This window comes from Molossus molossus, unplaced genomic scaffold (assembly GCF_014108415.1).
Source record: "Molossus molossus isolate mMolMol1 unplaced genomic scaffold, mMolMol1.p scaffold_m16_p_10, whole genome shotgun sequence".
NCBI lineage: Eukaryota > Metazoa > Chordata > Mammalia > Chiroptera > Molossidae > Molossus > Molossus molossus.
Window position 1 is genome coordinate 23,414,991 of NW_023425345.1, and position 17,597 is coordinate 23,432,587.

The following is a 17,597-nucleotide window of genomic DNA, read 5'->3' on the forward strand; positions in this document are numbered from 1 at the left end:
GTAAGAGTCTTATGAAAATGAACATGAAAGTGTTCTCTTTATCATTTAATGTCATTTTACCATAACATAGATGTTTACTGAAAATAAAACTGAAGCATCCCAGTTTCCACTGTTGAAAAGTAAAGATTTATAATAAATTATTCTTTCTAGTGTTAAAGCCCTAAAATGAATTTTTCTATAAACAAACGAAGTCAGTGTTTATGATGGTGTAATTCGCAATGGCCCCTGCGTGGTGGTGCATATTGTCATCCTGAGAAAAGGACACCTCCACAGGAAGCCAACTAAGCATGTCACTGTCTCTCACTTTTCATGACCTGATTGGATAATTTGCCCTACTGCAATATGATTTCTTCATTTTGAGTCACATGTTGATGACGTAAACTTGCCTCAAACAATTTCATTTCAGGAAAGTATTAAAACCATCCTCTTGAAGACAGCATGCATCTCAAGGACTTCTTATTTTCCTCAAATATCAGCACTCTTACAGAGCCCATAGGTCTCAATGAGGAGCCAACAATTAGAACACTGACATCTATCATCTTTTGAAGAACATTTCCACACTGAATATTTCCCTAAATCACAAATCCATTCTAAAATCACACATGCTTCACATTGTTTACTTTTATTATTATTAAATCTTCAGTACCTGAAAGGTATAAACATAGATCAAATGGTAGCAAATAGGAACTGAAACCAATGCACATAACAGATGCATATAAACAGACTGACTTTGGTTCTGGTCATCAATCTCTCTGAGAACATCAGGGAGAGTAATGCTGATATGCAACCAAGTTGAGAATATGTTTACCCTAGAAGAAATTGCTAGGGGAAGGAGACAATCAGTGGAATCTTAAATAGACATGTAAGAAGTTAAGACTCTAATGGAGAGAATTTCCCTGCAGGCCATAGACACAGCAATTGGGGGCTCTATCGAGAAATTGAGAAGGAAAAAATTATGAACTTAAGCAAACAAAATGAAATAGTTTTGCATTTGGTAGTTCAACATAAGAAATGATTGCTAATTTCTCATGGACTAATCGACTGTTGGAGCAGAGGATGTTACGTACATTTATTTCCTCTGTTTAAGTCTCTCATTTCTCTAAATATTAAGGGAGACATGGAAATAGGAGATGATATTAGATGCTGAAAGGGAAGAACACTAGAAAGTTATCTCAAAATCCAGAAGGTGGATTACAACTTGATGGGCTCCTGGAGCTGGTTGGTGACATGAATCAACACTCCTTTGTGATTGGTGAATACAGGCATGAACTTCCAAGCTCAGAAGTGCTGGTGATCTTGATCAAGAACCATAAAAATCCTTCTTGTGCCTGTCAGAAGGATTGCCCTTTCTGATTGTTTTCCCATTTCCCTAGGTCTCAAATATCCTTTGCATTGCCTTTGCTGTGCTCAAACTTTCTGTTGACTTGTTATACAAACGCGGATCAAATGACAGAGAATAGTTTAAAACCAAACTCTTACAAAGGCACGTGAAGAGACTGACTTTTGTTCTGATCTTCAATTTCTCTGAAGGGAGCCAGCGTCGTCGTGGTAGCTGGAGAGTCAATCACCTCCGGGGCAGGGGTGAGGGATGTCCAGCCACAGGCCGTGTAATGCCCATGAAATCAATACCAGCTGACATCGCACGACTCACCAAATTAGCCTGACCCAAGATAGCAGGCTACTTTTGAAGTTGATGATTTTGTCCGGCCCCTGAATGATGTTATAAATATCCAAATGGCCCTTGGCAGAGAGAAGGCTCCCGCCTCTGCGAGAGGCTAAGGGAGCCTCTCCACCCGGACTGCGGTTGCCCTCCTCTCACACGCACACCGCCTCAGCTCCTGACAGTTCTTCGAGAACACAGTTCCGCTGAGGATGGTCGCACAGTCCCTGTCTCTGAGGCTGGTCAAGTCTGCTTTAATCCTAAACCTTTAAAAAGAAGAAAAAAAATAATGTTCATTATAGTTTATTTCTAAAAGAAAATACTCGTACTCAGAAAGTATATAAGAAATATTCCTAGCGTGATAAAATTATAGAATAGATGCCCAGAGTGAGTTTACTGGAAAAATGGAGTCACCAACCTCTTTCTTTTCAGCCCCTCAACTTCCACAGTCATTTTTTGAAACATCAAGTCACCCCAAACAACAAAACCTATTTCTAACTAAAACTAAAGTACATGTTATCATCTAACTTTAACGAATACTTTACTTTTACAGCCATCTGAAAAATGACCTATCTTCTCTGTGACTCAGTTTCCTCAACCGTAAAATAAAAATGATTAAGTTGTATATGTCCTATCTCCTGGAAGAATAAACCTTATGTGGTACATAGAGAAGAGAGGTGTCTTTTTTTTTTAATTTTTCTTTTATTGATTTTAGAGAGGAAGGGAGAGGGAGAGAGAGAGTGGGGGCTCGGGCCCACAACCTGGGCATGTGCCCTGACTGGGAAGCGAACCAGCAACCTCTTGGTGCATGGGTTCGCCCTCACTGGTTAATCAGCCATTCAGAAGCAAGCACTATTTTATACATCATTGGGCATCCTCCTACAAACATGGTATCCAATACAAAGCAGATGTTCAGTTAATGCTTGTTGAATCAATTTGTTGAACTCTGTCACTCAAGCAATACCTTCCTATGACATGCCTTTCCTACAAAATATTTCTGAAGGCTTACAATTCCGAGGTGTAAGGTGCTCCATCCACCCACAGCCAGGCCTTGTCACTGCCGTTGCGGGATAGCCCTATCCAGTAAGAGTAGAAAAACTCATTGTAGCTCAGAGGCATGGCAAGCTGCTGAAAAGGCACACAAGAAAACGTTTAGCTTTTAGAGACATTATAATGCATATATATACAGGGATGTGTAGTGCCAGCCAGGAGTCATGTTGAATATAAGAACAGCACATGACTCCTGCCTCACATAAATAGTAGTTCACTTAAGAGGAAAGCATCTACGTTAGGGTCAGTTAATTTGTCCAACTTAAAGAATTTCATTTGTCTTAATAAACATGAATGATATACTGATATTCTGAAACAAAGAATCACATCAATCAAGATGTATGTGGCCCATTATTTTCAAGTCACAGGGTAAACACTTAGATTGATATAAAAAAAAAAAATACAGGAGGCAAATTTACAAAGAGATGTGAAGTGATTCTGAGAAATGCAGGAATGGGGAAGTAACCTTTAGAAATAATATGGAAAGGAACTAACCAAGAAGGACAAGAGAAAAATGAAAAGATTTAAAGTCAAAGAGGTAAAAGAATTTGGAAGGATGATTTATGTCTCAGACTAGGAAGAGGAGGAAGAGAAATATATATATATATATTAATCCTCACCTGAGAATATATTCTTTCATTGATTTGAGAGAGAGAGAGAGAGAGAGAGAGAGAGAGAGAGAGGTCAGATAGAAACATCAATCAGTTGGCTTCCATATGCACCCAGACTGGGATTAAACAAATAATCTATGTATGTAACCTGACCAGGAATCAAAACTGCAACTTTTTGATGTAGGGGATGATGCTCCAACCAACTGAGCCACCTAGCCAGGGCACATACTTATACACATATATGTACAAAGTGATATATAGCCCTGCTTAGGAGAGTCTGTGGACCGTGACACCTTAGATTCTTCTCTTTTAAAGACATCTTGTTGAGCCCTGGCCAGTTTGGCTCAGAGGTTGGAGCATCAGCCTGCGGACCAGAGAGTCCCAGGTTCAGTTCCCGTTAGGGGCGTGTGCGGAAAAAAAAAAAAAAAAAAAAAGACATCTTGTTGAGAATACTTCAAACACTGACCAAACCTCAGGACCTTACCAGCACGTCTTGTGTGTTTATCTTCAGCATGGTTGAGTTCTCAGCAATACAGAAATAGTCGCAGTCCTGCCAACTCTTGCTCTCTGTATAGAATTGGTAGCATTTGTTCCCATGCCACCTCCACTTTTCTGAGCAAGGGCTACATCTGTGCTCTTGGAAAGAAACCAGTTTTAGTAAGTTATTTTCTACCTAGATCTGTTTTCTTTCCTCTCTTGAAATTATACAGTATTTGATAATCCAAGAAAGAATGGATTCCCTTTCTCTTAAATATGTAGTTGCCTAGGCAATGATAACTACAAATGTTTACCTAGCAACCACTATAGACCAAGAGTTGTCCTGAGCATACAGTGGACATTAAAACAGACACTACCTGCTTTCATGGACATGGAATCTAGCATTGAATGATTGGAACTTCCTTGCTCCTTGCCCTATGCAATTCAGCATATAGAGAGGATGTTCAATGCATAAAGAACTTTTCATATGTTCAGAAACTCAACATGAAATGTACTTAAGAAACAACTGAAGTTTTATAATTTTCTTCTTAGAAATCCTCTTATATAATAGCAAAATCCTCTATACAGCAAAGTTTTTTTTAATGTTTCTACTGATTTTTTAGAGAGAGAGATTAAGAAATATAGATGAGAAACATCAATTGGCTGCCTCCTGCATGCCCCCTACTGGGGATAGGGCCTGCAACCGAGGTACGTGCCCTGACCGGAATTCAACCAGAGACCTCTTAGTGCATGGGATGAAGCTCAATCCACTAAGCCACACCGGCTAGGCTATATAGCAAAGTGTTTTAAATGCAATATTGCCCTGGCTGGTTTTGCTCAGTGGTTAGAGCATCGGCCCACAGACTAAAGGGTTGTGGGTTCGATTCCAGTCAAGGGCACGTACCTGGGTTGCAAGTTCAATATCCAACCCCCGTTGGGGTTGTGCCAGAGGTAATCAATCTATGTGTCTCTCTTATACTGATGTTTCTCTTCCTCTCTCTCTCTCTCTCTCTCTCTCTCTCTCTCTCTCTCTTCCTCCCTCCCTCCTTCCTTTCCACTCTATCTAAAATCAATGGAAAAAAATTTTTTTAAATACAATATTGCCTGGCCGGTGTGGCTCAGTGGTTGAGTGTTGACCCATGAACCAAAAGGTCACCAGTTTTATTCCCGGTCAGGGCATATGCCCCAGTTGTGGGCCAAATCCCCTGTGGGGGTATGCAAGAGGTGTCCAGTTGATGTTCTCTTTCATCAATGTTTCTATCTCTCTTCCTCTCCCTTTCTCTCTCTCTAAAATCAATAAAGAAGAAGAAAAAAATATATATATATATATATGCCAATAGGATATAAACTCTTTTCTTGTTCTAAACACAAGTAAATAAAATTTTAGGAAAAATGCATAAGTACTAAGCCAAGTATGAATTAGAATAGTAAATCTTCATGTATCAGAAAGAAAGAAAGGGCATCAAAGTTAGAGAATTCAGTACATACTTAAGGGTGAGATGTACTACTGTGGGTAGTGGTTGTAAATATAGGAACTAAGCCCTGACAGCCATGGTTTAATACCTATGTGGCAACATGGCCTTGGAGCTTTGAGAGTGGGGTACCTGTAACCAAGTCCCTTGTTGGCGTAGAGTAGGATGGGAACTTAACAATGCTATAAAAATGTCTTTATTTTAAAAACAATCCAGTGCCAAAATGTAAACACGTTAAAATCTGAGTGGTCAATAGAAATAGCTATATTATTGCTTGTATTTTACTGTATATTTGAAATATTTCATAAGACAAAACAAAGTTTTAAACAAATTAATAAATTAGGAGATGTCTTTATAAGTCAGTTTATATCTCTGGCCTAGATTTTATTTCTTATATACCAAACTACCTGGCCACAGCTCCACATATTTATCTAAATTACATTTCATATTCAGTCTGCCTAAAACAGCACTCCTGGTTCTAACCTCCCCCTTTATAGACACAGAACTTCCCCCCATTTTTCTTGATCACGTCTCTATGCTCTAGTTGCTTTTCTCAGAAACTCTGGAGATACCTTTGACTCCTTTCTTTCTCTCACAACTCATTTATTCCATCATGAGTTCATGTCTGCTGATCATATCCTGGTTTGAACCCCCACTATCTCTTACCTAGATTACTGCAATGGCCATCTCTTCGGTGATTTCTCTGTTTCTATCCTTCCCTCTTCTAATGTATATTCAACATATTTGAAGAGTAAGCCTTTAAAAATTCATGTCAGATACGTATTTCCTCTGCTCAAGGTCCTGTAATGAATCCTCATTTTGCTCAAAATGAAAGCCAAATCCCTTACAATGTCCCTTAGTGTCATAAATAATCTCTGCCTCATCTTCTATTAGTCTTCTACTCACTCACTCTGGTCCAGGTACACAAGCTCCTTATTTTTTCTTAAATATGCAGATATATTCACATCCTAGGCTTCTTGCATTGTCTAAAATCTCTGAATTTCAGGAATCGCTTCATGTGTTATAACACAGATGTATTTGGGTTAAATTATCCCAATAAATGGACATGCTCTGGAACCACAAACTATTAAGTTTGCCAGACAATTAGTTAAATAATGGAACTAGTTAATTAATATATTGGTTCCCAGGTACACTGATGAGAAAGCCAGCCCTACATGGACAGACATCCTGAGGGTAGAGCAAGCTTAGTGATCCGGACTCACCTCCAGTTTTGTTATAGAGCTCACGACAGTACTTTTCAGCCACCTGCTGCAGAGTTTCTGCAAGTTTCCTATTCTGGGCTTGCAGAGATTGCAGTTGTTGAGAGAGATTCCCCGATCTTTCTTCTAATTTATTCATGCTGTCTTTCTGAGTTTTGGAGAGCTGGTAGACCTGAAAAACTAACCCAAGTTACCAAGTCAAACGAGACCGTTTATTTCTTCATTTCTATTTCTATTTTCTACGTATAAGGAAGACAAAACAGTATGATCTCAGGCTCTGAGATCTTTTACCACCTATATTCAAGTTTGGACTGTAGTACATAACAGATTGTATTTCTGTGGGCAAATTAATTTCTCTAAGTCTGTTCCTTGTCTGAAAATATGAAGTCATAGTAACAGTTTCTAAAGTCAGGAATAAATTCCTTAACCATATTTACTGTTTAATAATTTTTTAATATATTCTCAAAACATTACTCAACCTAAAACCACAAGTCCATTTATCCTTTGTCCATTATATTGAGTATTGACAATGTACCATTATCTCAATGTCATATTATCATTTCTATATTTTTACACATTTGCAGTTTGAACAAGTGAGAACATGTTACTATCACTTGGTTTAAAATGTCAACACTTAGGTTTAAACTCTGAACAAAATATGGAAAAATGCCCTCGGGTGAGAATAAAAACAAAAAAAAATTGTGACGTTGAAACCTGCTCTTCAATGAACCTTTTATCTTGAACCATCTTCTTCAACTGTTTCAGGAAACATTGCGGTGATGCGATTTTCTGATGAAGCAAATGTGTCCAATTCCTTTTTAATGTTTTTGAACTTTGTCTGTACTCGTTTGAAATTTAAAGACTTTTCCTTTTTTTTATTTTCACAGGTTTTTAAAAATGATTCAATAACTTCCTGGATATTTTGAAACATATTATAGTGATTAAAGACCTGGTCTTTCTCCTTATATTGAGGGGGCGGGATATAAATGAAATCTCTTTCCTCTGTATTAGCCCACCGAGCTAGGTACGCTTTAACTCTTCTGTGGCGTGGTAGAAGCTGAAGCATGCACTTATTAAAAATCATTGATTGTAAATATTGGCATATAAACAAAGAGACAACCACTTCTTATCTCAGACAGATATAAAAGTCTAGCTGGCAAATGAGCTCTTTATTTTAATGCTTCTTCCACTACTCACTATTTAAGTAGGTACTTCAGAACAAGGTACATTGAATTATCCACAGAATCTAGAATTAAAGTAAAAAATATATATATTCCATAACAAATATTTCTCATCCTAGACAAACCCGGGAACCAGGATTATCCCCCCAGAGTACAGACTTACACATAAACCCCAGTATTGCCAGGCCAATCAGCAGCACCAAGAACAAAATGAGCAGGGTCAAGGCCACTGGACGCCATGCGGAAGAGGGAGGCGGGTGCTCTGCAGGGAACAACAACAAAAAAAGCAGGGTTTCACATCTTTTCCCTCTTGGATGTATGCCAGCTGCAAGCCAGTGAGAGGAGTTGGTTCTGGGAAAGGATAAATTCTGAAGGACAGCACTAATCAGGGACTAGATAACATTCCTTCTGTCCTCAGAAACGTCATCAGGCTCCTGGCCAAGGCTCACTTATCACCACTAGATTCTTTCACAAGCCCCACCCACTTCTATTCCCTACACCCACCCAGTCCTGCTTTGCTGTGAGTCAAGTTATGCATTACTGTTATCTTTATAGGGTTGTTTGTTTAACTCAATGTTTGTCGAAATTTGAATTGTAAAAGAATCTCTTGCAAATGCCTTAACGAGGAGCAACGTTTTACATCATCAAAGAGATTAAATTAATTCTTTGTCACTTTTGCAAAATACCACCCCTCCCAAGATCCATATATTTAAGCTTCTTCCAAAAGGAAAATTGCATATCATTAATAAGAAATGATCATTCTATTGTTTCTTTGGGGATTTCTTTGTTGAAAGTCTCTCTTTTGTAAAGACGTTGTTTGTACATTCATTTATAGCTCTCCAAAAACAGATTATAAAGAAACACGATTATCGGATCATCGCCCTGGCTGGTGTGACTCAGTGAGTTAAGCATTATCCTGTGCACCAAAAGGTTGCTGGTTTGATAGCCAGTGGACTCCCAGTGAGCATACATGCCAGGGTTGTGGGCTCGATCCCCAGTGGGGGACATGCCCGAGTCAGCTGGTCTGTTTCTTTCTCTCCCTTTCTCCCCTCTCTCTGCAAAAGTCATTAAAACATTTTTTTTAAAGAAGCAGAAACATGATCATTAATTTCTCAAGAACAGATCCAAGCATTTGAGTCAATTAAGTAATAAAAACGCTGTAACCTCATCCCTTGCCCATACCCTCACAAGTTTAACATGTGGCAATTTTAGGGGCTCCACTTAGTGGAAAAGAAAACCATCACCCAGTGAAATCAGCTATCAATCTGAATGAACTTGCAATATATAACCCTTGTCATATATAGGAAGACCCCCTGATCAGGCGCAGGTAACATCTAGCATTGTGATTAAAATGAAAGAATAGAGAAACTCTCAAACAAACTGATCTCGTCATCACTTGTGAGTTTTATTTTGGTGGGAACTCAAGCCAGTTTCTAAAACAGAAAGATTAAAGAAACATAAATTCATTTCCTCTTTAGAAAACTCCTCAATATATTCTAGGTACAGAGATTTGTACCAAACATTATTTCCAAATAGGGAATGATACATGGTGAAGATGTATAGAAACAGAAAATACCATCACCACCCTTTGGAGCTTACAATCTAGTAGGAAAATTAAGTAAAAATCATGGAGCATATTTTAAAATGTGAATCTTAATTTCTCTTAATAATCATCTTCATAAAAAAACTTTCAATGGTTTGTATTACAATTCAAATAAAAGCCAAATCACTTTTCATAAAGACTCAGATGTCTCTCTCTTTTTTTAATGGAAATTTGACTGTGGTACTTCCAGACTTAAACTTTTCCAATAGTTTTATTGCACTTAAAAATTCTGTGAGAATTTTTATCATCTAGATGCTGCCTGGCTCCTTCATCCCTTTCTGCATTATTCCGCCCTCAAGCAAATGCTCTACTCACAGTGACCTCAGTTTATCCGTGAAACAAACACGTGTGTCCCCGTCTCAGTGCCTTTGTGTAAACTCTGCCCCTACCCCAGCATGAATTAATGCTCAGATGGATTTATTCGTAGGATACAGCCTGGTATTCAGCTTTCAGTTTATTTATTTTATTTTATATATTTTTTTATCCTCACCCAAGGACATTTTTCCATTTTTTGTTCAGATAGAGTGTGAGGGAGAGAGAGGGAGAAAAAAAAAATCGATGAGAAAGGTGGCTGTCACTCGCAGGACCAACCAGGGCCTGGGACAAACTGCAACTGAGGTACCCACCCTTAGTGGGAACCAAACCCAGGTCCCTGTGGACTATAGGCCGATTCTCTAACAGCTGAACCAAACCAGCCAGGGCTTAGCTTTCAGTTTAAATGGCACATCCTCAGGAGAGGTCCATGCATTCACCTCTAGCCCATTACCCCAATGGATATGATTTTTCAAACTGAGATTATTAAGCATTTTTTTCAGGGTTTTTGTTGTTTCTTTTTCTCTATCTCCTCCCCCTTATATGTACACTCCATTACCAAGTTGTTCAGCAGTGTATTCCCAGTACTGAAAATAGTACCTGGCACATAGGGCGGAATATACATTTAATGAGTAAATGAATGAAGAATGAAATTATAAAAAATTAATATTACCTAAACTACATAATTTTTACAAAGGCACAGAAGACTATCTAAAGTTAAACCTTACAGATTGATTTTTTTTTAATCTACTGACGTTTGAGCAATCTTTGTGTCAGCAGAGGGCAGTCTCAGCTAAATTCCTCTCTAGCTCCACCGTGTCTCTAACCACTGACGTGTGAGAGGCTAAGTCATAAACAGATCTGAGGGATCTGGCCCTATGTGTGTTGTTCTAAATTTTCCTGGAAATTGCTGATTTCTCAAGGCATTGACTTTAAGAGTGTCTCAGGTTAGCAGAGCATAACAGAACAAGAGTTTAAACATCTTCTCCAAAACCTGAAGACTTTTTAAAGTTCTGTGTAGTCAAAAAACATTAACCAGGTGGATGTTTCTGATCCCAGAGATACATGTGCATATGTGGGCCAACCATTACAGTAGCTTTGTTTTTCTCCAATCTCTTATTACCATCAGATATACTATATACTATTTCTTTGGTTTACCCCAGTAAAGAGTAAGCTTCCTTCTTGGAAAAGATTTTTGTCTGTTTAGCACATAGACATCAGTTGAAATAAACTCAATGAATGTCCAATGGATGAATGTGTCTATTATACATAAATGTCTCTGTTATATGCCTATCTATTCCTGCTCAGACTTATTTATATTAATATACATGTAAACAGCATAATTTTTAAATAGACTGTCCTTTTATATGATTAATATTTCTTTAGCTGAAATGAGAAGTAGTAAGAAGGTCAAAGAAAAGAACTAAAAAATCAACCAAGTTATTTACTCTTTAAGAAAATTGTTTTCCCTTATATAATATTAGGGGCAAGGAAGGTATTGATTTTCTGTCCAAAGGATCAAAAAGAATGAACTTACATCTTTACTGTGAAGTGAGGGCATGGACTTGAGGGTTAAAAATATTATTTAATAATAATTTCATCCATGTAAAGAATAAATACATGATCCTTCCTAAGGCTACCTCTAGGATGGATGAGAAAAGAAGTATAGTATATCTTCTGTTAAAGAAACAAAGTTTAACATTTTCATTTCTGAGGAATGGTCTTTCCTTGATCATTTGGAAATTTTTTTACTCTGACTCTTCTCTCTCTCTTACTCTTCCTCCCTCCCTCTCTCATCTTTCCTTCTTCCCTCCCTCTTTTTCTCCCTCAGTATTCAAAATATCTTTCTGCTTTGTCTAAAGACTCAGAGAAATGAAACCCTAGGGAGTTCCTATACCAGGTTTAGTCATTTCTAAGAAATCAGATTTTCATGACGGAAAGACTATGGAGTTGCGTGTACCACTTTTCCTTTTCCCCTTCTAGGTGTTTTTTCCTGACTATGGGTTTAATATTCCTGAGTTTTAATCCAACTGCCTCTGATCAGTGAGGTTTCTCTCGAGGGACCACCCCCACCCTAAAATAAGAAAAATAAGCTGCTTTAGAGGTGCTTCAGTTAGGCTTGGCTTCATTGTGTCTTTATTTTTTGGAAGTGGACCTCTATGCTGTCTCCTGAGGCATGTTTAGAAAAAGGTGTGGACAGGCCAAGGAATAATATAAACATCCCTAGGAATAATAAGATATATATGTGTATATATATATATATATATATATATACACACACATACACACACACACACCAGCCCTTTCCTGTATCCCATAACTATACTATAAAAGGCTACAGTGCAGATTTTGAAAATAAATTCCTTTGTAGTTACGAGAAATTTTGTGGATGGAGAGTATCATCTCACTAAACAAGTAAGTTTTCCTCATCAGGCATCAGAGAGGAAAAATTTTATTCTCTGGGCCTATAAGAAATGAAACAGGTATCATCAAATTGGTGTATTAGTTTGCCCCCAAAATGGAAAGGATCATAAAATTTGGAGGAGACAAAGAGAATTTAAATAATTTGCATAAGCCTCATTGCAAACCACTGGGCAAAGCCAGGATTGAATTGTCATGCTGAACACCACACTTTGTACATGTCCCTGAGAACCAGGACTCAGAGAAGCAGGGGCTAACTGGTGACAAGGTACTGATATTTCAGGAAATGCATATCTCAACCTTTAGATTGCTGTTCTTTTTAACATTTTTCAGTTATTGCTAGCTCACATCTGATATGTGATTATATTTTTAAATTTTGAGTGTTTGTTTGTTTGTTTTTTAGCAACTTCTTCTTTCTTTAATCTTCACATGTGGCACACAGTAAATAAAGCCCCCCCTAGGAGAGTACCTGATGCTCTGTGGGTTGAGTCTTTTTTAGTGTTCATAAGAATGCATGTTTCTTTTCACTTATGAATTTATTTCAAGTATCTGCAATTTCCATTCTCCCTAAAAGCAAATAGGTATTATTCTTCCTATAATTTCAAAAAAATATACATCTCAAAACATCCATTATTTCCAGAATATACTGTTTCCTATTTACAGCAATTAGAAACTCAATTATATTTTTTCCTTTTGAGTAAAATTTAGGTGAGTTAATTTGGTATCCCAATCAAGGAGTTTACTTTCTGAAATATAACTCAAAAATTGGCAGTATTGACAACTGCTAATATTTCGTGAATTACTGAGATAAATGCCTTATATGAATTATCTAATCTATTCTTATGAACACCCTAGGAGGCAAATACTATTGTAATCCCCATTTACATATAGTCCATTGAGTCCTAGAGGAGTTAGCTACCTTGCTCGAGGGTACACAGCATCTGATAATACTTACCGAGTATGTTATATATGTTGTGGTTTCATTTGAGTCTCCCAAAAATTATTCAAGAGGGCACTATTTTTTCCCTTTATTTGGATAAGAAACCAGAAGTACTGAGGAGTTACTTCATTTGCTCAGGCTTAAACAGCTAGTAATTGATGGAGCCAGAAGTATTATCTAAGTTCTCTCATTCCAGAGCTGAATGTTTTCAACCATTTTTTTATCCTCCCAACAAATCTCACATAAAGACTTGCCTCATATGCCCTGGCCAATTTGGTTCAGCGGTTAGAGCATCAGCCTGCAGACCAGAGAGTCCCGGGATCGGTTCCCACTAAAGATGCTACCTCGGTTGCAGTTTGTCCCAGACCCTGGTTGGGGTAGTGTGGGTGGCAACCAGTCGATGTATCTCTCTCACATCGATGTCTCTCTCTCTCTCTCTTCCTCCCTCTCTCCTTCCTGTTCTGTCTGAAGATAAATGTAAAAAAGAAAAAAGAATTGCCTTATATGGCAGTTCCATACGGATTTATAGAAAGATGCTAAGGTGTCTGCCACTTGTAAATTTTCACTTCTATGTTGTGAAATATCCCAGTAATAGCCACCTTAAATAATACATTCTTCACTCTACCACCAAAGTGAACTTTATCGAGTATAAATTTAATCCCTTCCTTAAGGAAGCAAAGTTTCTTAGCATGCTGTGTGAAGCCCTGCATAGGAGCGCCTCACCCTACATTCGGCCTCATCTGCCCAAATCTGCCGCATACACCCCTCCCTTCAAGGATTCACATTCCCCATCCCAGTCATCTGCCCTGTCACATTTCATGCTCCTGATAGTTTCCAAAGTTATCTTATTCTGATCTAAATTCCAATCCAAAACTAGTACTTCAACTTTTCCCCCTGACCTCTTATCACTCTTCATTTTACCCATTAGTGCACTGCACCAAGCTAGTTCCTTACCTGTTTTTATCTTTGCACATATGGTCCCCACAATGGAAAGGCCACTCAGTGCCTCATCTTGCTCCACCTGTTAAACTTGAACTCAGCCTTACAGACCAGATCAAATGTCATCTCCTTCAAAAATATGCACATGAATAAACACAGTAACTTATTCACTCCTATTTGCTTTTGTGGCCTCCTATACATATTCCATAGCACTACATAACATCTTCTCGTAATTATTAAGTTTATTCCTTCCACTTCTCCAAACACCTAAAAATAGGGTCTCCATGGTGTCTACCCTAAGGCTTGATATTTAATAGGTATGCATTAAAGATTTATTGCCCTGGCCAGTTTGACTCCACAGTTAGTGTCAGCCCGCAGACCAAAGAGTCTCTGGTTTGATTGTGATCAAGGGCGTGTACCTCAGTTGCGGTTCTGTCCCCCACCCTGGTCAGGGTCATGCAGGAGGCAACCAATCGATGTGTCTCTCTCACATCGATGTCTCTCTCCCAACCACTCTATCTGAAGGTAAATGGAAAAACATCCTCAGGTGAGGATAAAAAAAAAAAAAAAAGATTTATTGAATCTATTCGATGTGATTTACGTCATGACTCTTCAATGAAGGGTTTATGTTGTAGTTAGGAAAATAAAACTAAATCCAAAAAAATGAAGAATATTATAATTAATATGAGTAAGGAAGAGTCTAAGTTGAATCGATCAATAATTATTTTTTTCCTTAAATCCAAACAGGTTTTCATATTCTTTTGATAGGATTACATTTAATCTTCATCAGAAATTTGACCCATCAGTTAATTTTCTCTCTCTCCCGTATAATTACTGTGAGCTGTTCCAACAGTACTTTTTTAAATCTACAATTGAGTGAGACTCTCCTAGATCTTAAAAACTAATTTTAATAAGTACTTACTCAGCCCCATAATACCTCATCTCTAACACTTCACCTAGGCTCCTCTTAAAACAAGAGAAAATGACAAATTATTTCTTTTCCTACTTCACTATTAGTTGCTTTCAAACCCATGCTGTTAAAAATTACCAGTAATCTAGTTTCCTTATAGTTAAAACAGTAAATTGTTTTTAGCATTCCTCTTACTTGAACTCTCTGCAGCATTTATTATTATTATTAAAATTCACTATTCATTACTGTTGACCTTTGCATTTCTTTTGAAGTTATTTTCTCTTGGTTTTCTAGATGTGAATCTCTCCTTGGTCCACTTCTACTACTCTCCACCCTTCATTCTTAGTAGCTCCGACTGAAATCTTTTACTCATCCTGCCCTTCAATATTGTATTCTCTAGAATTCTCTGGTTGGCACTTTTCTCTCTTTAATGTTGTTGGGGTGTTTCTAGTTGTTGTTTGTTTGTCTTTTGTCTTTTCACTTAACATTCTCTTCCTCGGTGATATCACTCATTCTCAGAAAGTTTAATTCCTACCTAAATGCAGATGATTTTCACATAAATATGTAGCTCAGAATTCTTACCTCCAATCCACATACTGCATGTACAAGTATCTTTGGGCAACACCCACTGCATGTCCCTTCTCTTGAAGGCATCTCAAACTCAAACTGAATTCATCATCTTTCCTATTCTTCCTATAGTTTCCATCTCAGTTTATGGCAGCACCATAGACATACTATCAGATGAAACCTAGTCAACCTATGTTCGCCCTTTCCTTGTCTTCCTACTTGTAACTAGTCACCAATTATTTAGATCCCACCTCCTTAACAACTTTCATTCCCTTACTACCTCAGTTAAAGTTCTTCTGATCCCATTATTATACTAGTGCAAAATCTGCATTCGCTCATCCTGTTTCACACTCTATCAATCTATTCTCCTTATTGTAGCCTAGATGGTCTTCTAAAAACACAAAATTGATTATGTTACTACCTGTTTAGATCCATCAGTTAACTCATTTTACCTACGGAATAGAATCAGAATACCTAGTACGACATAATAGGTCCTCCTTACCTTTCCAGACTCACCCACGCGTCAAGCTTCCCCCTCCAATCCTATACCTGAGCTATGACATACTGCTTCTAGTTCTCTGAAACACGAAGCTACCAAAGACCTCCTTGTCTGCCTATGGGGCCTCCAGTCCCTTAAACCTTCCAATTTCTGTTTCCATATCATGAGGAACATCTTAAAGTAAACTCAATTCAATGGTTACTTTCTCTCTCAAAACTTTTTTGGAGGTAAGTGAAGTACTCTCCTCCTCCCACAACCACATCAAAATTACAACTAAACTGCAGAACAACCGTCATTCAGAACTGCCTGAAATTAAGCTGAATGGAAGTCCTACGACTAGGGAATTAAAGAAGCCACATCGAAACTTCTGGTGGGGGATGCTAGAGGTGAGGTTGGGCTGGTCCCACACACTCATGTGGCAGATAAAAATCAAGAGGGATAACCCTGGCCTATTTGGCTCAACTGTTAGAGTGTCGGCCCATGGACTGAAGAGCCTTGGGTTCAATTTCGGTTAAGGGTATGTACCTCAGTGGCAGTTTGGTCCCCGGCCCCTGTCAGGGTCATGTGGGAGGCAACCAGTTGGTGTGTCTCTCTCACATCTATATTTCTCTCTTTTCCCCACCCCCACTCTATCTAAAGATAAATAGAAAAATAGCCTCGAGTGAAAATTTTTAAAAAAAAATTTTTTTTTTTTAAATTAGGGGTTAGACCTCAGCTATGAAGGTCCTCTCTGAGGACAGAGGGTTCCCAGCCCACACTAGACACCCCAGCTCAGGGTTCCAGTGCCAGGAAGAGAAGTCCCCACAAGTTCTGGCTCTAAAAACCAGCGGGAACTGAAGCTAAAAGAGGCTGAGTCTTCTGAAGACCTGGGTAGCTCCTCTTAAAGGGCCTGTACACGGACTTACTTGAACTCTTACCCTCCAATCTCCAGCATTGGGGAGGCAGCCAGAGACATACAGAAAATAACTGAGTTGTTTGATATTGGGGCAAGAGCTGGAGGGGCAGTTCTTCCCTGGACAGACTTGCTGTTGGAAGCCATTGTTCCTTTGGTGAGCCCCTCCTTGGGGTGGCAGAGGCTGCCATAACCTGGCTCACACTGTTTGCCCAGCTCTGGTGATTCCCTGAGGACCTGCCCAATCCAATTTTCAGACCCACTTAAGTTGTTTTCAGCAGCTTTACCACAGCATTGGCCTGTCTTGGATTCTGCTTCAAATTTTCCTAAATTATCTCAAACAACGAGTATCTGGCCCCAGTGAGCCCCATTCCTCTTGCTAAGTGGCCCCAGGCCTGGCACTAGTAGCGGCCAGCCTTGGTTCACAGCTGGGCTTTGCCCGGGCACCTCCAAGCCCAGCACAAGAAGCTGCCATATGCAGCTTTGTAGCTTATGCCTGGTGCCCCCAGGTAGAACACAGGCAGTGCCTGCCCTTGCCCCAGGGCCAGTACACCCAGTGGACAGCTTCCAACCATGTTGAAGTACCACTACCCAACTACCTCCACAAGTGACACACACTCAAGGAGTGGATTCAGTGGGTGCCAGAGCCCTGCTGAAGTAAGTCTTGTGGTGGGCCCCTGCACAGCTGATCTTTCAAGGTAGTCAGAGGTCAGTGGGCAGTGGGCACAGCCAGTCCTTACAGCTGATCAGCCTGAGTAATTCCCTCCTATTGACATGCCAACAGCGATCAAGACTCAATTACAACAGAAGGGTGTACAGTCCACACTAGGGGTTCACCTTGAG

The 17,597-nt window shown here is 38.9% G+C and overlaps 1 protein-coding gene across 8 annotated transcripts in view; it reads right to left on the bottom strand.

Annotated features, from left to right (window-relative positions):
- CLEC1A (C-type lectin domain family 1 member A) overlaps positions 1-17,597 on the bottom strand; it is a 31,440-nt gene continuing 13,843 nt past the window's right edge. For 5 of the 8 annotated variants that reach the window (XM_036252206.1, XM_036252205.1, XM_036252203.1 and 2 more), the window contains 5 exons: positions 7,835-7,933; positions 6,494-6,670; positions 3,806-3,957; positions 2,670-2,788; positions 2-1,926 (listed from right to left, as the gene is read on the bottom strand). In XM_036252206.1, coding sequence (XP_036108099.1) covers positions 1,776-1,926; positions 2,670-2,788; positions 3,806-3,957; positions 6,494-6,670; positions 7,835-7,933 — 698 coding nt within the window. In that variant the 3' untranslated portion in view covers positions 2-1,775. Of the gene's footprint in view, positions 1,927-2,428; positions 2,789-3,805; positions 3,958-6,493; positions 6,671-7,834; positions 7,934-17,597 lie in introns of those variants that run through there. The other 3 variants (XM_036252204.1, XM_036252208.1, XM_036252207.1) reach the window with 3 other exon arrangements.